This window comes from Lipotes vexillifer, unplaced genomic scaffold, assembly GCF_000442215.2.
Source record: "Lipotes vexillifer unplaced genomic scaffold, Lipotes_vexillifer_v1.1 scaffold414, whole genome shotgun sequence".
NCBI classification, from domain to species: Eukaryota; Metazoa; Chordata; class Mammalia; order Artiodactyla; family Lipotidae; genus Lipotes; species Lipotes vexillifer.
Window position 1 is genome coordinate 1,361,557 of NW_006782864.1, and position 21,335 is coordinate 1,382,891.

At 42.7% G+C, this 21,335-nt stretch overlaps 1 protein-coding gene across 2 annotated transcripts in view; it reads right to left on the reverse strand.

Annotated features, from left to right (window-relative positions):
• The window catches only part of AP3M2 (adaptor related protein complex 3 subunit mu 2), an 18,501-nt gene extending 3,064 nt beyond the window's left edge, over positions 1 to 15,437 (reverse strand). The window contains exons 1-6 of one of the 2 annotated variants that reach the window (XM_007455474.1): positions 15,412 to 15,437; positions 13,631 to 13,968; positions 9,702 to 9,873; positions 5,727 to 5,864; positions 984 to 1,069; positions 595 to 728 (exon numbers count right to left, since the gene is read on the reverse strand). In XM_007455474.1, the coding sequence (XP_007455536.1) occupies positions 595 to 728; positions 984 to 1,069; positions 5,727 to 5,864; positions 9,702 to 9,873; positions 13,631 to 13,903 (803 nt within the window). In that variant the 5' untranslated portion in view covers positions 13,904 to 13,968; positions 15,412 to 15,437. Of the gene's footprint in view, positions 1 to 594; positions 729 to 983; positions 1,070 to 5,726; positions 5,865 to 9,701; positions 9,874 to 13,630; positions 13,969 to 14,048; positions 14,112 to 15,411 lie in introns of those variants that run through there. The other variant, XM_007455475.1, reaches the window with a different exon arrangement.
• Between the last annotated feature and the right edge of the window lie 5,898 nt (positions 15,438 to 21,335).

The following is a 21,335-nucleotide window of genomic DNA, read 5'->3' on the forward strand; positions in this document are numbered from 1 at the left end:
TTCCCTACATTATTTATTCCGAATCCCACAGGAAGGCTTCAGTGGCTGTGAGGTTCCACAGCTCTCTTCAGTCTGCATACCTTCTACTATACACCTTCCCCTAAAAGCCCTCAGACTCCATAGTAAACAGAATGTGCAAGACCAAAAAATCACTGAATTTTATGTTTTTTCATAGCACCATTCATGGCTTTTTTGACAGGAAGGGATTGAATACAGGTGTTCTCAGATTCCAATCTGAGAAAAGAAAAAGTTCCCGTTTAGGCATATAATAACGACAATAAAACTTACAGCAGTAAACCTAACGAGCACTTACTTTGTGTGAAGCACTATTTAGAGTCCCTTATTTAACCCAAATAACAGGTACTTTTATTATTTTCAACTTACTTATTACTTCATTATTTATTACTTCAACTTTCTTAGTTAAGAAAACAGACACGGAAAGGATAAGCAACTCACCTGAGGTTACCCAATTAGTTACCTGGAGCCCAGGTAACTCCAGAGCCTGAGTTCTTCATCACCATGGATACTGTTTCCAAACACACATGCACATGCACGCACACGCACACTCCACCCTTTGGTTCGATGGCTGCTTACTTCTGTGCACTGACGTGGTACGAGAGCAGGTGGAAGTTGCCGTCGGGAGGGATGAAGGAGAGCATGCGCTCGGACTCCCAGCGCTTGAAGCGGACGCAGGGGTGGAAGCTGACATCATCCAGCAGCCTGGGGTTCTGGGTGACAGGCAAGGGAAAGCAACAAGCAGGAATTAAACACCATGCTTCTTTCGGGAAAGTAACTCAGATGCTGTTCTCACTGAAACACACACACACACACAGATTCTGTCGTTACTTTTAGAAAATTCAAGCCCAACAGGAGCTTTGTGGTTGTCCTTGATCACTTCTTCTGGTTCCATCCCCTTCCCACCACTTTGTCATTCCACAAGCATCTAATTTCCCAAAAACTAAATCTCTGGCCCAGGATTTTACCACGAAGGAAAGCGTAAGGTCGGGCATTCCGGTCAGCTTGACGCAGGCATCAATAACCCCCTGGATCTCGGCAGTGACTGTGGACCCTGAGACAGAGCAAGATGGAAAGAAGGTAAAACCCTTCTCTGTCCCTCCCAACTAACATCCCTCCTTCCTCTCTCCTTCTTTAACCTTCTCTTTGTTCTCCCATCCTATTTCCTTCCTTCCTTCTTCCTCCCCTCCCCCGTTCTTTCTTCCTTCCTTCTGTCCATCCATCCATCCATCCATCCATCCAAATCATCTACCCAGTCCATCTGTCCTCCTTCTAAACCTTTATCGACTGCATAACAAGCGCAAGACACTAATGAAGCAGTGGGGATAAAAGATTGGTGAGATAGTTACTAGCCTAAAGGAGTTTTCAATCTAGTGCCAGAATCAAACAGAACACCGCTATCTTAACCAATGGCTCAGAACACTAAATTCATATCAGAAACTGCTCTCCCTAAGGGCACCAAGGAGCTCTGCCACCAAATGGAATGGACACTTTTGGTCTTCACCCTGCAGGCTCTCCCTGCTGCAGGGCCCTGTGCCCACTTCCTTCTTTCAAGTGTTCCTCTCTCCTAAGCGCTCCTGTTTCCTGCTTTTCTAGCTCTTCTCTCTCGTGCCTTCTGCAAGTTGCTCCTTCTTTGGACACATCCTTTACGTGTCTACATCTTATCACAGCTCTGAACTTCTCTTTTCTTGAACCTGACACGGTCTCCTTGGGTTACTTTACCCAAGTAAAGTAAGGCTTCGATTTCCACTGATGGCCAATTATTTCCTAATCCTTTTTTCCAGTTCAGCCTCACTCCTGTCAACGGGACTGCTCCACTTGGACGTGACTGAGGCACTTCAAACTCCACGTGTCAAAAAGTGAGTCCCTTACGTTCATTCCTGGATCTGCAATTTCTCTTTTCCTTAGCTTCATGATAAAACCATCTATCCTGTTGCCTAAGCCAGAAACACGGATGTGTCCTTGATGACTTCCGCCCCCTTGGCGTCCATATCCCACCAATGCTCCATCCCCTCTTCCCGTGACTCCTCCACTCCTCTCCATCCTCACTACCATCACGGAACCTGTACCTTTGCCTGGACTCCACCACAGGCTCCCGCCTCCCTGCCCCGAGACTCCCCCCAACTCCATGCCATGCTGCACGCAGCAGCCAGTTGGACGGTTCTCAACGACAAACCTTGTCAAATTATTCCCAGCTTAAAACTCTTCAATTGCTCCAAAGGGTCCTCCTTAAAATGGCATACACGATTCTTCACCATCTGGCCACCTAGAGCTTTCTGGGTTTGGTTTTTTTACTTTTTCATTGAGATCAAACTTGGAGTAAAATGCAAACATCTTAAATGTCCAGCCCAATGAATTTTTAAATATGTTCACACCTATGCAGATACCACCCGCGTCAAGATGCGGACCCTCACCAGCATCCCAGCATGCTCCTGTTGTCCATCCCAGTTCACCTGAGTCCCTAAAATTCTGACTTTTATTACCTTAGATTAAGTTGCACATGTTTTCAAACGTCATATAAATGTATATGATCTTAGGCATCTGACTCTGCTGCTCAATACTGTGAGGTTCATTCATGCTGTCAGGTGTACCTGCAGCTCTTTTTCTTTACTGTAGAGTATTCCATGGTGTGATCATATCAAAATTTCTTTATCCTTTGTATTACTGATGGACATTTGGGTCCTTTCCAGTTTGGGGCTAATATGAAAAGCTGCTGTGCCTACTTTGTTTTAAAGCCTCATCACTTACTTTTCCTTTTTTTTTAACACCTCTCAATCCAATCACACTGAGCTACTTTATTTCCCAACAATATTTTACTCATCTTATAGTATTTGCACTGCTTTGCTCCCAAATCCACGTAGGTCTTACTAACTCCTACTCATTCTCGACAAAGCGTTAGTTAGCTTTATAATTTGCCCTGGGTGGGAGGGGACCTCTCTTATGCTCCATCTTTTTCCTTTCTCTCTCCCTTACTAGACTTTCAGGAAGCTTCCTGCAGCCACAGACCCTGTCTTAATCACCATCACATGCTCATGATCCGGCACTCAGGTACAGCACCACTGGTTCTCCGTAAACACTTTCTGGATGACTGAGTTCACTCTTGTGAAGAGAATTTTCTCTAAATTTCTAAGCTCCAAGGACTTGTGGTCACATTAACCTATCCCAATGGATAGAAAAGAAGGTTCTCTGAATTTTAGTGATTACAACTTTAGTTCTGCCATGAGAATTGAGAGTCAAATACTTCCAAAAGGAAATATGATCAACAGGAGATCAGGTTGTTACTTTTCTTTTTCACTTGAGAGGATAAAACCAGTGAAAGTGTAAGCTCAGCACTGGTCTGCATCATGTTTTTCTTATTGCTTTTCTTTCAACTTTGTTGAGGTATAATCAACAAATAAAAAGTGTATATATTTAAGGTGTACGACTTGTTGTTTTGATACACATATACCCTGTGAAGTGACCACCACAATGAAGCTCATTAACATATCCATCACCTTAGTTAGTTGGGTTTTCTTGGTGGTGAGGGCCCTTAGGCCCTGCACTCCTAGCAAATTTCAAGTAGAGGGTACACGTGCGAGGTGATGAAGGAAATCCTTTCACAGTGTATATGCATATATCAAATCACCATAATATACATGCTAAGTATCTTACAGTTTTGTCAATTACACCTCAATAACACTGAAAAAAAAAGTACACAACTGTAGTCACTGTGCCATATATTAAATCTCCAGAACTTTTTCATCTTGTGTAAGTGAAACTTTGTACCCTTTCACCAACATCTCCCCACTTCCCTCTCCCCCAGTCCCTGGTAACCACCCTTCTACTCTCTGCTTCCATGAGGTTGACTATTGCAGATTCCACATATAAGTGAGATCAGGCGATATTTGCCTTTCTGTGTCTGGCTTATTTCACTTAGCATCATGTCCCCCAGGTTCATCCATGTTGTCACAAATGGCAGGATTTCCTTCATTTTATGGCTGAATAATATTCCTCCGTGTGAGTCTATCTCACATCTTCTTTATCCGTTCATCCATCAACGGACACTTAGCTTGTTTCCATATCTTGCCTATTGTGAATAATGCTGCAATGAACACGGGGGTGCAGATTATCTCCTTGAGACACTAATTTCACTTCCTTTGGATATATACCCAGAAGTGGGATTGCTGGATCATAAGGGAGTTTTAATTTTTTGAGGCACCTCCATACTGTTTCCATAGTGGCTGCACCAACTTACATCCCCCCCAGCAGTGTACAGGGTTCCCTTTTCTCCACATCATTGTCAACACGTGTCATCTTTTGTCTTTTTGATGTGAGGTGTGAGGTGGTATCTCACTGTGGTTTTGACTTGCTTTTCCCTGATGGCTGGTGACACTGAACACATTTTCATATGCCTGTTGGTCATTTGTATGTCTTTTTTTGAAATACGTCTCTTCAGATCCTTTGAGCCCACTTTTTTGTCAGATTATCTGGATTTTTTTGCTATTAAATTGTATGAGTTCCTCGTGTATTCTGGATATTAACCCCTTGTCAGAAACATGGTTTTCAGATATTTTCTCTCATTTGTAGGTTGTCTTTTCCACTCTGTTGATTGGTTCCTTTGTTGTACAGAAGCTTTTTAGCTTGATGCAATCCCATCTATCTATTTTTCCTTTTGCTGCCTTTGCTTTTAGTGTCATATCCAAAAAAATCACTGCCCAGACCAGTCTGAAGAAGCTTCTTCCCTATGTTTTCTGCTAGTAGTTTTATGGTTCCAGATCTTATGTTTAGGTCTTGTATCCATTTTGTATGTGGTGTGAGATAAGGGTAATTTTATTCTTCTACATGTGAATATCCAGTTTTCCCAACACCACTTACTGCAGAGACTAGCCTTTCCCCATTGCATGTTCTTGGCACTCTTGTTGAAGTCCAGCTGGATGTAAACACATGGATTTATTGCTGAGCTTTCTATGCTGTTTCACTGGGATACATGTCTGTTTTTATGACACTACCATACATTTTGATTTCTGTAGTTTTGTAATATATTTTGAAATACAGAATTGTGAAGCTTCCAGCTTTGTTCTTGCTCAAGACTGCTCTGGCTATTTGAGGTCTTTCGTGGTTCCATATGAATTTTAGGATTGTTTTTTCTATTTCTAAAAAGAATGCCATTGAGATATTTATGTGGATAGCATTTGGGATTTTGATGGGGATAGACTGCTTTGGGTATTACGAACATTTTAACAATATTAATTCTTCCAGTCCATGAACAAACCATGTCTTTCCATTTATCTGCTCTTCTTCAATTTCCTTGATCAGTGCTTTGTAATTTTCAGTGTATAAGTCTCTTCAGTTAAGTTTATTCCTAAGTATTTTATTCTTTTTGTTGTTATTGTAAGTGGGATTGTTTTCTTAGTTCCCTTTTTGGATAGTTCATTGTTTGTGTATAGAAACACCACTGATTTTTGCATGTTGATTTCGTATCCTGCAACTTTATTGAATTTATTAGTTCTAACAGTGTTTGGCTGGAGTCTTTAGAAGTTTCTACATGTATGATCATGTCACCTACATCCTAACACTTCAGTCCAGTCCTAATACACAATGCTTGACACAAAGTAGCCACTAAGTTAAAATGAATGACCTTGAATGGGGGGTAATTCTGGTACTAGCTAGCACTATCTAAAAGGGGCCTCTTTCTATTTTCATAGTTCTGTGAACAGGCTGAAAGCACTTACCTGATTTATCAATGATGGCATCAATCTCTTCAATCACATCAAAATAGGCCTCATTGTTGGTGTATTTCACCCCAGTCCGTCGCCAAGGCACCACGGACAGCTGCCCGGTGGGAAGCTGGTCACCCACATTGGTGCTTCCTGAGACAATGAATATTTTATAATTAGATGTAACCAATTATCCAACAACCAGAGAACACTTCCCCAAAAGTTTCTATACAACTGCTATCCATGCACTTAATTGAAGAATTTTTCCAAGAAAAAGATTATAGCTTTCCCAACTTCTATCTTGGTAACCTAATCTATTTTAAAAACTTGTCACCAGCTGGTCTGCCTCCTCAAGCAGAATAAAGGTTAACAAGCTACCTGAGAAACAGATATCATATTTTTGTTTTGAAAGTAACCTGAACTTGGTCTCTCAAATTGCACAATACTTGCAGCTTAAATAATGCATTGGCTTTCGATAGGGATGGTAATCTACATACTGATATAAAATTTTCATGGGTAAAAACAGTATTCTAGTTTGAAGCAGGTTTTTAGATACATTTATGCCAGGTATTAAAATGTATACATAAACATAATCTCTCTTATACCAATACTGGAACTTAGGAAAAGAATATAAATCAGATCGTTCCCTGTCTGTAAGAATTGTAAGTTGATTCCTTGATTTGCTTTTTTCCCCCACAGGTATCAATTTTTTTTTTAATTCAAAGGTTCTATACTGAAATTCTGAAATAGAACTAATTTAAAATCTATTTTCTTGTAATGTAACCTGGATCTTTTTTAATATAAAGAAGGAAACATTAAACACACATATAGTCAGCAGCTTCACAAAACATTTCAACTAAGATAGCTGGTTCTCAGATATCTTTTCTAGATTTAAGTGAGATTCAGGAAAATGACTTCACAGTATTTATAAGTGATCCAGTCACTAACAAAGCTTTTAAAGTTTTAAATGAGCCCAGAATATTGAAAAACCTGACAATTTGTTCTCTTAAAAAGAGGCACTGTGTATTAAAACATATCAACAAGCTATAATAATTAAAGCAGTATGGTTATAAGGCAGGAAAGCCTAAAAACAGACCAAAAATCCAATAATGACTTAGTGAAAGATAAAAATATCATTTTAAGACGAGGAGGGCTTCCCTGGTGGCACAGTGGTTAAGAATCCGCCTGCCAATGCAGGGGACACGGGTTCCAGCCCTGGTCCAGGAAGATCCCACATGCCATGGAGCAACTAAGCCTGTGGACCACAACTACTGAGTCTGCTCTCTAGAGCCCTCAAGCCACAACTACTGAGCCCACGCACCACAGCTACTGAAGCACGCACACCTAGAGCCCGTGCTCCGGAACAAGAGAAGCCACCACAGTGAGAAGCCCGTGCACCACAACGAAGAGCAGCCCCTGCTCGCCACGGCTAGAGAAAGCCTGCACGCAGCAACAAAGACCCAACACAGCCAAAAATAAATAAATAAAATAAAAATAAATAAATAAAATGGATGCATGCATACTTAAAAAAAAAACGAGGAAAAGGGATAAAGTATTCAATAAAGTATTCAATAAATAAAGTATTCAATAAATAGTGCTAGGGAAACTGACAGTTTTGGAGGAAAAAACACAGAGCCTTACTTTACTGAGACAATTTCCAAATGGATTAAAGAATTAAATCTAAAAATAAAACCATAAAAGAACTAGAAGAAAATGTATTTTTTTAAAAGAAAGACTTTCCCTTCTTTGAGATCAAAACGACATTTTCCAATATTTCCTTCTAACAATTATAAAGTCTCTTTGTGTTTAACTCTTGATCCAGCTAAAATTTATTTTGTGTATACAGTGGGTAGGGGAACTTCATTTCTTTACTGTATCAAAGCTGACTGCCCTGATACAATATATTTAACAACTGGCCCGCAGTCCACGGATTTGATATATGAGCACATTTATCTATACCAAATTCCTATAAAAGGATCTGTTTCTGGACTTTCTATTTTATCCCAATTGTCTATTTGTCTATTAATGGGCTAATACTATATTTTAAAAATTACCTAAACTTCATAATATATCTTGATTCTGATAGGACACATTTTTCTCTTGCTCTTTTTAAAAAAATATTTTCCCCCCAAACTGTCTTGGCTCTTAAAGTATATCTATTCTATGAGTTTTTGTCTAATGTACCAAGTGAACTTAAATATGTCTTGATATTTGACAGGGCAAATTCTTCCAACCCCTCTGTAATTACTTTTTAAAATGTATTTTTCATTCAGTTTGTCAAATTCCATGAAAACTCTTGTTTATATATTAAGCAAGACCCAAAATGTAAAACCTTAATGAAGCAGAATGATTATTTTGACTATCAAAAAACTTTAAAGGTGGCCAAACACCACCTTGAACAATGTTAAATGACCAGGGGCAGGATGTGAGAAAACATCTACAACAGAGCATTCAAAATACACAGAGACTCCTGCAAACTAGCGTGTGTATTTAGAGTATATATGATAGTTTAATATCCTTAAATGAAAGGAATACTTTTCAATTAGTAGGAAAAAAGAAAAACATTTCAACAATAACAAAAAAAAAAAACGGGCACAGGACATGAAAAAGTAAATCACAATAGAGGAAAAACAGTCAGTGAACACTTGAACAGGTTTTAACTTCCTTAGTAATAAAAAACAAGTTTGGAAATAACAAGATATCACTAAACTATCCAATTGCCAAAGTTGTAAAATAATTAATAACGATAATAATAGAGTTGGCCAGGTTGCATAATTGCTACTGAAAGTATAAACTGATGTAACTTCTCTGGGGGGCTATGTGGCACAATGCATTAAAGTCCTTAAGACACGCACACCTTTTTGTTTTGTTTTGTTTTTTGTTTTTTGCGGTACGCAGGCCTCTCACTGTTGTGGCCTCTCCTGTTGCGGAGCACAGGCTCCAGATGCGCAGGCTCAGCGGCCATGGCTCACGCGCCCAGCCGCTCCGCAGCAGGTGGGATCTTCCCGGACTGGGGCACGAACCCGTGTCCTCTGCATCGGCAGGTGGACTCTCAACCACTGCGCCATCAGGGAAGCCCCCACGCACACCTTCTGATCCGGCACTTCCATTCCCAGTACTGAAAAGGTATCATTCTAGATGTGCACAAAGATTTAGGCATAAGAATGCCAACTCCCTGCTATTTAAAAGAACAAAAAATCAGAGACATCATAAACAGGGACACAGTAAATGACCTGGGATCTATTCCATATGGCAGAAAATTGTAAAGTCACCAAAAATGATGGAGATGAATATTTATCATAATGGGAACATGTTCACAAAACAATGATGAAAAGTTAAGTTTAAAAATATACAACAGGGCTTCCCTGGTGGCGCAGTGGTTGAGAGTCCGCCTGCCGATGCAGGGGACACGGGTTCATGCCCCGGTCCGGGAAGATCCCACATGCCGCGGAGCGGCTGGGCCCGTGAGCCATGGCCGCTGAGCCTGCGCGTCCGGAGCCTGTGCTCCGCAACGGGAGAGGCCACAGCAGTGAGAGGCCCGCGTACCGCACACACACACACACACACACACACACTATATATATATATATATACAACAGTTGTTTTAAAAAATTCCACCTGTCCATCCATTATCCTGATGTCTAGAAAAGATAACAAATATACACTGTATGTTAAAAGTGTGGTGGGATTATGAGAAATTTTCATGTTTTTTGTGCTTTTCTGTGTTTCCGACATTCCTACAATAATCATGTGCTACTTCTGTAATCAGGCAAATTATTTTTAAAGGAGAACAGTGCATCCTATCATTGAAATCGGAATATTTTCTATATAACAAAAATATATTTCATGTTATATTCAAAGACTATAAAGAATAAAATTAAAGCACCTGGACATTTGAGATCCCCAAAGACAAGCACTCAAAACAATGCACAACAGCAGGCTAAGCCACACCCAGGATGGTGGCAGCCTTCCCTGGGCCCCCCCTCGTACCTGTGATGGTGTTGACAACGGTTCGAAGGATAGTGGGCGGCTTTATCAGTTCTTTGAGGATGTTCGACTCGGTAGCCAATGGAAACCCGTTGTCAAGCATCTCTTCCAATACCTCATAAACCACAACCACATTGTCTTTTATCACTGGCTCTGAACAGACTCCAAAATAATCCTGATGAAAATACAATACGTGTATACATTTGTCACTCAGAGACTGTAATGAGTGAAGGAATGTTCCCAGAGAGCAAGGATCAAGTCCTGTCCACACGTGTTTACTCTGTGTTTCTGGGATCTTCTAAAATAAGTGAATGAAGCATAACCATGGTTCTCTTAGGCAGGCCCAGTTTGGTGGAAAGAACACCAGACTGGATTGTACTACAAGTGTCATTAATAACTTCTCTCATAAACTAAAGTAAGTCATTTAATCTCTTTGGGTTAGTTTCTTCAACTAATAAAATATGAAGAATACAAAACTGAATCTAGACTATTATATGTGTTTATGAACATGAATTTGAAAGAACTATGCAAAGTGATAATACCTGATATGACATACATTGGACCTGAAAATCTTTTTAACCCTTACTGTTGTGCTATTCCTTAACATTCATGCAGCAAATAAGAATTGAGAGAGAAACAAAATGAAATGAGGGGGTGAGCTAGCACACCTGAAAATCTCTTTGGATCCCCTTACTCTAAGATGCTAGGATTCTAATAACACTTTGTCCTTTTATTAACAAAGGTTAAACTTAGATACTAAATTGTCTGGGTTGTGGAAAAAGCACTGGATTCCAAATCAGAAGGCCTGGGTAGTAATCTTAATTGTCACCTACTAGATTAAGTCCTGCTGACTAATCTGGGTCTTGATTTCTCTCATAGTATAATCAGGATAATACCATGGGCTGCACAGGGTTGTAAAAACTCAGCCTGATGGATGAACTGAGAACATGTATGAATATGCTTTGTAAACTACAAAGCACCATGTAATCCGTGGTGCGTGGCAATGAAATGATGCAGAGAGAAATGCTGTAGCCTCTTGGCGTGCCCCTCCTGGCAATGCCAGCACATCTGCTGCTGGGCCTCTCAGACAGCCCTCTAGGGATTCATCCACTGAGGGAAATTCACCCCTTTTGAGAAAGCTCATTTTATTCACGGGCGGCACTGACTGTTAGAAAGTTCCTTCTTTTGCTAAACTGAAATTTGCTTCCTAGGTCTGCCTTACAGAACAGGTTTACATAACAGCCCCATAGTGATCTAGTGATCTAGCTTTGACTTGCATTTTTCTTCAAAGGGCCAAACTCCATTTGGTCCTCCCACTGTTCATGCTACAGTAAGGTTTCTAGATTCTTTCACTGTCTTGCCATTTCTTTTGAATTTGCTCTAGTTTTCCAACAGTCTCCTCAAATTATGACATCCAAAACGGAACACAGACTCCAGATATGACCTAAATTACATCAGATGACGTCAACTATCAGAGACATTCCAATATCCAAGAGCACTTAGGAGTCAGGAATGTGTTTCTAAAACAAAAAGATTTCTTCTTTAAAAAAATGAGGATTGAAGCGGGGGGGAAAGTTATACATTTCCTTCTCAAGAATGATTTTATTTTGAAAAATAAATAAAACACCTCACTCAAGAAAAGGGAACCCTCCTACATTGTCAGTGGGAATGTAAACTGGTGCAGCCACTATGGAACAGTACAGAGGGGCCATAAAAGCTAAAAATAGAGCTATCATATGGTCCAGCAATCTCCCCCTGGGCATATGTCCAGACAAAACTATAATTCAAAAAGGTAAATGCACCCCTATGTTCAGAGCAGCACTATTCACAACAGCTAAGACATGCAGCAATCTAAGTGTCCACTGACGTATAAATGGTTAAAGAAGATGTGGTATATATACATACAATGGAATACTACTCAGCCATAAAAAAGAATGAAATAATGCCATTTGCAGCAACATGGATGGACCTAGAGATCATTGTACTAAGTGAAGTAAGTCAGACTGAGAAAGACAAATACCATATGATATCACTTACATGTGGAATCTAAAATATGACACAAAGGAACTTATCTATGAAAGAGAAACAGACTCACAGACATAGAGAACGGACTTGTGCTTGCCAAGGGGGAGGGAAAGTGGGGGAGGGATGGACTGGGAGTTTGGGGTTAGCAGATGCAAACCCTTATATAGAGAATAGATGGACTACAAGGTCATACTGTATAGCACAGGGAACTATATTCACTATCCTGTGATAAAACATAATGGACAAGAATAAGAAAAAATGTATATGTGTGTGTGTGTGTGTGTGTGTGTGTGTGTGTGTGTGTGTGTGTATGACCAAATCACTTTGCTGTACAGCAGAAATTACCACAACATTGTAAAACAACTATACTTCAATAAAATAAACTTTAAAAAACACCTCCCTCGATTTTCTAATCAGGCAGAATGTGATTTTCTCAATCATCAACTGGAAGGAGACTGGTGAGCACGGCACAGCGCCACAGCAAAGTGCGTCACTTCCATAGCGGGAGCTCCTTCCGCTATGAGAGGAAGAGCGCAGCCAGAGAACACACATCAGATGAGACATTAAAATCAGGATGCGGCCATTTACTTTTAACAAATGCTTCCAAAATGTCAAGCTCTGAAGTCCCAGCCTCCCAAAGTAGCCACTTTGAGGTTTTCCCCAATTCCTCTGTGGTTTCAACTAGATTAAACAACATTTCTCACTTTCTGCCTTGTAATAAGTTACATCATATCACTATGGAGATAGGGAGCGGACTGTTAACGGCGGAAAGCATCCCTGTGGAAATTCTAACAAGGCCCAGCTCAAGCGGCTGAAGATCAAAACTGCTGGGCTCTTCTAGTTCTTCCACGTACTGGGGTTTATCATTCTCAGGTTTTCACTGTGTGATGGAACAAGTATGCCACTGGAATCCCGGAATAGAACTACCAGAAAAGAATGTGGGGAAAAAAATATAAATATATGTATATTCTTTGGGGATGAAACTGTTCTAAACATGTGATCTATATCTGAGGGCAAATGAAAGGACTCTTAGACTTGCTTTTTTATTTTTATCCTAAGGTCTGGGTCCTTGTTCTCTTCTTCTCCAATCCCACAATTTCTGTATTCATGTGACCAACTGCAGGCCTCACGTGACACAGAAGTTAACCCAAAGGGCCCTTGATTCTCATGGATCGTTGAGTTATGCAAACAACCACAACCGTCAGAAGTTGAGCAATCCTTTTAGGGAGAAAATGTCTGAATCCAGAGTCTGGGAAGCCTAAAATCCTGTGCCATAAAGGGTGTTGACATCCTGGTATGACATACCTCCCCACGCCCCAAGATCTCCAAATCTATTCCTGAAGGAAAAACTCGAAATGAAAACTGTCTCTTGGAAAATGTGTCACTTAAGTTTTTACAGGTACAGAAGATTTTCCAATGTTAAGTTTGCAAAAAACAGCCCGTCACTGGTACTCATATGCTGTGGATGAGCACCCCAAATTCAAGCTGAAGGATGGGTTCCCAAGTTACCCCTGCCAGAGTGAGTGAATCACTTTTTGATGCAACTCAAAGCAATGTCGTTAACGATGGTTAACATCAAGTCTACCATAAATAAAAAATCGAAACTCCTCAGCTTTGTGAACAAAATGTAGGATAATTCCAATCTCTAGAACTGAAATGACTGTATACCATCATACCAAGTAGGGTGGCTTTCCCAGGCAATGGGTTCAAAAGTATACAACCTGTCATTCTAGATGCAGCCCATTCAATAAATAGAAACAAGTGTCTTACCAGATGGGAGAGGAAGTGAGCAATGTCAGAGTTTTAATTTCTTTTTTAAGTTCCTTCACTGAGGCTGAAAACCATGGAAACAGAACTATAAAGACACTTTGTAAGGTACATGGATGAACTTCCTCACATTCACGCACCTGAAATGTGTCCACTACTCGGTGAAGGAACTCAATGACAAACAGAGGTGGCACCTCCGTCTGGATCACAGCCACAAAAAAGATCTTGTGACGGTAAACACTTAGGAGATAGTGGTGAGGGGTGGAGATAACTGGAGGAACATTTTCAGCCTCAGTTGCTCGCTCTTGTGCCTCGAAAAAGTAATCGCAAACAGAACGGCTGACCACACTCTTCCAGTGTTTCTCCAGGAAAATATCTCCAGAGGAGTTGATCAAGAAAAGGCTGTGAATCATGGTGGAGGCTGTCAGTGAGAGAGGAAAGTCTTTTTCCGTCCGACAGCCTCTGCAAATGCTCAACTCTAAAAACAAGAGAAGCTGTGATCAGTTCCAGTCAACCAAAACCCCCTCCCCATCTGTGCAGCAGCCCAAGCCTTCTTACCCACCTTTCAAGATGAGACTCAAGTCTTCCGCTACTGCAGGAGCCCGAAGTATCACTCCCTAGAATTCCTAAGGGTAATTATCAGCCATCTCATTTGTCACTAATCATATACTCGCGTCTTTACTACTGCCTGAATCATATCCATTTAAAATTCCGCTTAATTTTTGAGTGTCTATTTTCTCAACTTGACTGGTAGCTCCTTGAGAAAAAAAGCCCCTGCCTCATGTTTTTTGTTGCCTCCTTGTAACAAGAGGGCTTCAAAGAACACTGATGAGTTTCATGTATTTGGCAACAACACACACCTATAAGAAATGGTTATGGTTGTGTAGTCTCATACAGTAGCCATCGGACAAATGGGGCCACTGAGTACTTCAGATGTGGCTGGTCCAAACTGAGATGTGCTGTGAATGTAAGACATGACCCAGATTTTGAAGGCTTTGTATGGAAAAAAAAAAAAGAATTTAAGATAGCTTACCAATAATTTAATATCAATTAAGTCAATTAATAATATTAACTTAATACGGATTATACTTAATATTGATATTTTGGATATATTGGGTAAATAAAAGATATAAAAATTAATTCAACTGGTTTATTTTTTAAATGTGCTTACTAAAACATGTAAAATTACACAGTATGTGGATCGCTGCCTATTTCTACTGGATAAAGATGGTCCACGGAATAGAGCTGTCGTTGTGATATTGATTTATCCAGTCAGACCCCATTCTCTAAGTACATGTTATGCACAAGTCTCTACATTGGATGCCTTTAAAAAAATCCCTCTGGGGGATCCCCCAGGTCCCTCAGGCGGCGGCATCTCTACGGTGCCAGTCCCCAGAAACGAGGCGGCCGCGCGGGACCCCAGCTGTGGCCACTCCGCGAACTGGTCCAGGTGGCCAAATCGCGAAGGCCTGTTGTACCAAGTGCCGCCGGGTGAGCTTAATCCCTCTGCCGGCGACGAGACCGCACGAGGGAGAGGGGGCCGGGGAGCCACGCTGTGGCGGCGCAGAGTCGGCTGCCAACGAGGGTTATTTCTGCGCTGGTCGCAGGGAGGATGGAGGCAGCTTGGGGCGAGGTAGACGCAGGAGGATTAAGATGTGCGCACGATCCGGGGCTGAAAAGGGTCGCACGTCTGCGCACCTGCGTCGCCATGACAACAGTGTCCCCTCCTCCCCCAGCCCTCCGGCCGGAGCAGGCCACCTCCCTAGACCTGGACTCAGCCCCTCACCTCTCCCTTCCGCATCACGCAACTCGGAGGGTCGGCCAGGCGGCACCCCGTGGCCCCGCCCCTGCCCCGCGCGCCCCCGCCCAGACCCCCGCGCGCCCAGCCCCACCCGGGACCCGGGTCATCAGCCCTCCTTACCCCACTTGCTCTTCGCAGCGCCCACCGTCCGGCCGCGCGGACAGGCCCCGCCCCCAGGCGCCCCCCAGCCCGCGCCCGCCGGCCGCCGCTCGCCCGCTGATTGGCCGGCCAGCGGGACTCTCGCCAGCACCGCCCGCGACCGAGGTCTGAAGGCCGCTCATTGGGCATCGGCGATCCATTGCTCCCCTCTGATTGATCGCGGTCCGCCTCTCACCCTGTTCTGGAGCCCCCAATTGGCCCTTGTTCAGGCTCCGGTAATCTCTGATTGGTGCAGCTCTGTGGCTCTGAGCTCTGATTAGCTGTCATGAACAGTCGGCGGACCGCCCGGCCCCTAGCCACCCAGTCACAAAGGGCCCGGGCGTCTTCCCTGCCACCTGCGTAACCGCGGAGTGCGCCTCGAAAGGAATGCAAAAAGTGTGACTTCCAGGGCACGATTTATCGAACAGCATATCATGGATAATAAATCCTGAGCAGTAATAACTACTCTCCATTAAATAAGTGCATTTAAAAAGGGACGTGATGCCTTTTCATTTACGTGCATTGAGTAAAGGTGATTGGCTGTAACGGCGTCCTGTCAAGAGCTCTGAACCTGGATTCAGGAGGCCTCTTTCAGCCCCAGCTGGACCACCACCTGCTCGACCTTGGGCAAGGCACTTAAACCTTTCAGAGTCTCAGTTCCCAGATCTGAAAATGAGGGGGTTGGGCAGGTCTCTCTCCAAATTGCAGTGGAGCTCTGATGACTATTTTGAGTCAAGCCACTGTGATCCAGAAAAGCATGCAGTAGAAGTCAAAAGACAAGGTTAAACCTAGTTGTTAAGTGGGATGGGGTGTGGAAGGGGTTTGCCGCGGTGCCTGGACATTGAATATGTTCAATAAAATGGTAAGCTGTGTTGATGATGGTAACGATGCCCCAGACAAGGAGCGCGTCTCCCTGCCTGTGCTGTGGTTTGCACTTGGAGCGGCAGCTCCTCCTGACGCAGGACCATGATACGTGTTTACTGAAGGTGGCATGGATTGTTCTTTGCCATACTTGCTAAGGGCAGATAGTTGGCTAATTTTGAACGAAGTCCGAGAGACAACCCCAAATCAGAATGGCTGAGTCATGAGGCATCCTCCTGTAGGGTTAGGGGCTCTGGTGCCAGACCCCCGGGTTTGAATCCTGCTCCAACACTTTACCAGCTGTGTCACTGAGAAAGTATCTTAACTTCCCTAAATGTCAATTTCCTTACTTTCAAATAAGTACACTAATAGTACCTACTTCGGAAAGTTGTGAGGATTGAGTTAGAAAAGTGTCAGCGATTGTTACTGCCTAAGAAGCAGCACAAGATACAATTACACACGGTTACTAAGCAATGTGTGTCTAAGGTGCAGAGATGCTATCACTGCTGCGGGCATTTCTCACTCGTTCACTGAATTAACCTTTGCTGAGAGCTTCCTGTGTATGAAGCCCTGTGCCGGGCATACTGCAATGACCAACATCATAGGCCAAGTCTCTTGTCAGAGAGCCTGGCTGAGAAGACCAATGAGAAGCAATTACAAAACGGTGTGATGAGCAAGGAGCACATGGGGGGGCGGGGCGTTGCTGGTGGAAGGGGCAGACTTAGAGTCAGGGAAGTCCATCTAAACTGAAACCTGAAAGAGGAATACAGATTCCACTGGGGGAAGGACAGAGAAGAGTACACATGGAAAGCTCTAGAGACGAGAGAGGAAACTATAGCTGAGCTAGAACAGGAGAAAGAATGAAGACTTTTTTCTTTTTTTTCTTTTTCCTAAAATGAGATTGGGGGGGTAAGTAGGAGCCAGGTGGTGGTGAGCTTTGTAATAATTGTTGTTGTTTTTTTAAATTTATTTTATTGAAGTATAGTTGACTTACAATGCTGTCTTAATTTCCACTGTACTGCAAAGTGATTCAGTTATACACATGTAGACATTATTTTTCATATTCTTTTCCATTACAGTTTAGCACAGAATATTGAATATAGTTCCCTGTGCTGTACAGTAGGAACTTATTGTTTACCCATTCTGTATACAATAGTTTGCATGTAATAATTGTTAATTGTTATAAAACACTGCACCTCTAGTAGCCATCCAAGTGGAGATGTTGGGAAGGCAGCCAGATATATGAGTTTAGGGTCTGGGAGAGAGGTCTGAACTAGAGAGACATAAGTTTGGAGTTATCAGTATATATGGATATTTAGTCATGGGACAAGTTGAGATGACTAAGAGAGTGAGCACAGAGAGAGGAGAGGCCCAGAGTCGGGGGACTCCAAAGTTAAGGGTTCATAGCAGAGGGGAAGACCCAGGTTCATTTCATCCCCCCAACTACCCTAAAATGAATCATTGCTATGACCCCCTTTTTACAGATGAGAAAACTGCAGGGAGTGCTTAAGTAACTTACTGAAGGTCAAGCAACTAGGTGAGTGGCAGAGATGGAATTCAAGCACACAGGGAGGTCTAAGCAGTGCTCCTCGAAGTGCCACCTCCTGCCTCTCTCAGAAGCCTGAAAGCCCACTAAAAGACGTTAAGTAGGAGAGCGAAATGCCTCCAGACTGACATTTCAGAAAGACCATGTGTATGGGATGGATTAGGGAAGGCCGAGCTTGGGGGCAGGGAGAGCATTTAGACTACTGCAGTAATCCACGTGAGAGATGCTTGTGACTGCAGTCAAGATGGGGGATTGGAAAGAAGTGGACAAATTCCAATGATAGGTAGAAGGATAGAGATCAGGGACTAATTGAAAGTGAGTGGTGAGAGAGACTAGGAATCAAAGTTCATTCATAGGTTTCTGATTTGGGCAACCATGTGGATGGAAGTGTCATATGTTGAGATGGGGATCCCAGGAAGAGAGGCATGTTGAGGGCAAGGAGAGGTGGCATGAATTCATCATTGCGATGCCCAGGGTCACTAACAAGTCGACACGCAAATATTTGTTGAGTTGAACCAAACAACATAGAACTTGGGAGCTCGAATAGTACATTCCCATGGTTTTAAGAGACACCACAGGAAATCATGGACAAATGGTGAGTCTATTTCAGGCATGAAAATCTCCAGGGGGAAATTCCCTGGTGGTTCAGTGGTTGGGACTCTGTGCTTTCAGTGCTGAGGGTTTCGGTTTGGTCCCTAGTCGGGGAGCTAGGATCCTGTAAGCCACTGTGCGGTATGACCAAAAAAAAAAAGGAAGGAAGGAAAGGAGGGAGGGAGGGAGGAAGGAATGAAGGAAGGAAAGAAAAAGAAAGAAAGAAAGGAAGGAGGAAAGAAAGAAAGGAAGAAAGGCAAAGAAAGAAACAAAGAAAGAAAGAAAATCTCCAGGAAAAGATTTTCTAAAGCTGCCACTGATAAACCATCCTAGTGTTTGACAGCTCTTGCTGCTGCGAAGTTTTCTACCATAAAAAGCCAATCCCAACCCTCCTACACTGTAAATTTGTACAACCATTATGGGGAATAGTACAGAGGTTCCTTAAAAAACGAAATATAGTGCTTCCCTGGTGGCGCAGTGGTTGAGAATCTGCCTGCCAATGCGGGAGACACAGGTTCGAGCCCTGGTCTGGGAAGATCCCACATGCCGTGGAGCAACTAAGCCTGTGCACCACAACTACTGAGCCTGCGCTCTAGAGCCCGCGAGCCACAGCTACTGAAGCCTGCGTGCCTAGAGCCCATGCTCCGCAGCAAGAGAAGCCACCACAATGAGAAGGCCATGCACCACAATGAAGAGTAGCCCCTGCTCACGGCAACTAGAGAAAGCCCGTGCACAGCGACAAAGACCCAACACAGACAAAAATAAATAAATAAAATAAATTTAAAAAACAAAGAAACAAATATAGAACTACCATATAATCCAGCAATTCCACTCCTGGGCATATACCCAGAGAAAACCATATTTCAAAAAGACACATGCAACCCATGTTCATTGCAGCACTATTTACAATAGCCAAGACATGGAAGCAACCTAAATGTCCATCGACAGAGGAATGGATAAAGAAGATGTGCTGCATATACAATGGAATATTACTCAGCCATAAAAAAGAATGAAATAATGCCATTTGCAGCAACATGAATGGACCTGGAGATTTTCATATTAAGTGAAGTAAGTCAGACAGAGAAAGCCAAATACTGTATGATATCACTTATATGTGGAATCTAACAAAAAATGATATAAATGAACTTATTTACAAAACAGAAACACACTCGCAGATCTCAAAATCAAACTTATCGTTACCAAAAGAGAAATGTGAAGGGAAGTGATAAATTAGGAGATTGGGATTAACACATACACATTACTGTATATAAAATAGGTAACTAACAGGGACCTATTGATTAGCACAAGGAACTCTACTCAATATTATGTAATAACCTATATGGGGAAAGAACCTGAAAAAGAATATATATATATATATATATATATATATAGCTGTATCACTTTTCTGTACACCTGAAACTAACACAACATTGTAAATCAGTTATACTCCAATAAAAAATTTTTTTAACAAAGTTAAAAAAGAAGCCAGTGCCAGCTCTCAGGGGTTCCTGGTAAAGATTAATTAATTAATTTGGGGATCTGAGATGAGAGAGGCTTTGCTCACTGAGAAAGACATTTGCAAGGGCTTCTCAGTGGGGCCCCAGCACTCATCTCTGGCTTGACACTTCCACCTCCTGTCCACACACGCTACCCTTGCCCTGGTCACCCCCTGAAGAAATGGGATGCCTCCCCTCCATGTCTTTGTTCCCACTGATCCCCTGCTTGGCATGTCTCACTCATCCTTTTTGCGGAAATTCTCTCCAGCCCTTGAGCCCAGCCATATGTTCTCTCCTCCACGAAGTCTGTCCCCAGCTTGATGCCCCTACACTGGAAGTCGTTCCCCTGTGATCAAATAGCATTTCACAGCTCTGTCAGGTAACCTAGAGCGCTCTTGCCTCTCTGCCATATGTCGTGTACAAATCTGGTCCCCATCACTGAACTGTGAACTCTTTGAGGATCACAGGGTACATAGCTCAATGCTTTATATACATTCATTCACCTATGAAACTAACAGTTATGGAGGGCCTACTACCACCTGGACACCAAGGGGGTAAAGACAGTTAAGTGTGGTTTCATGGACCTTACAATCAAACGTGGGGAAAAAAACTCTAAAGAAAAGACCAGATTCCGCTAAAATAATCAAAACAGGTTTCTTTAAGCCTGGCTGTAGAATGAGCCTGTCCCTGTGGAGAGGAGAGCTTGAACTTGACACCCCTGCTCTGGAACAAGAGACCCATTTCTGTCTTAGGGACCTCCCACTGCTGGCTGCCGCCCCTGCCATGCTGAGCTTGGGAGGCTCCGTGTCCCCAACTCTTCAACAACAGGGTAGACACACTAGTTTTTGATTAATTTCCCATAGCAGAGCTGAGACTAGATGGACACAGACAAAGCATGTCTAAAGATTTGGGGATAATAACGGGGAATGAGCAGAAAGAGTAACATGCAACCAATAATGCAGCTCACAAGATGTGACATCATTGGGGTATCTCGGGATGCACACCTGCTTCCAGGGGGCAGAGGTTCTCTGTCACTCCTCGTACTTGGGAGCCCCAGCAAAGCCCTCTTGAGTTACTGAGACCTAAACAATGAGTGACAAGAAGACAAGCATCCCTCTCCCCGCAACCCCAGGAGCCCACTGATTTGCATCTCCTGGGGGAAGGAATCATCTCACCAAATGGCCCCTTCCCTACATAAGTAATCCCAGGAACACCCAACTGTGAGGCCCCACTCTCACCTCTGGGGTCCGGGCCTTTTTCTATGGCTTCTTACGAGACCCTCCTCCATTCTCTGCCTACCTGTCTAGATGACCTCATGAGTGTAAGTGCACTTTCAATGATGTACTCATTTTTTTAAAAGATGAATTTATTTATTTATTTATTTATTTTTGGCTGTGTTGGGTCTTCACTGC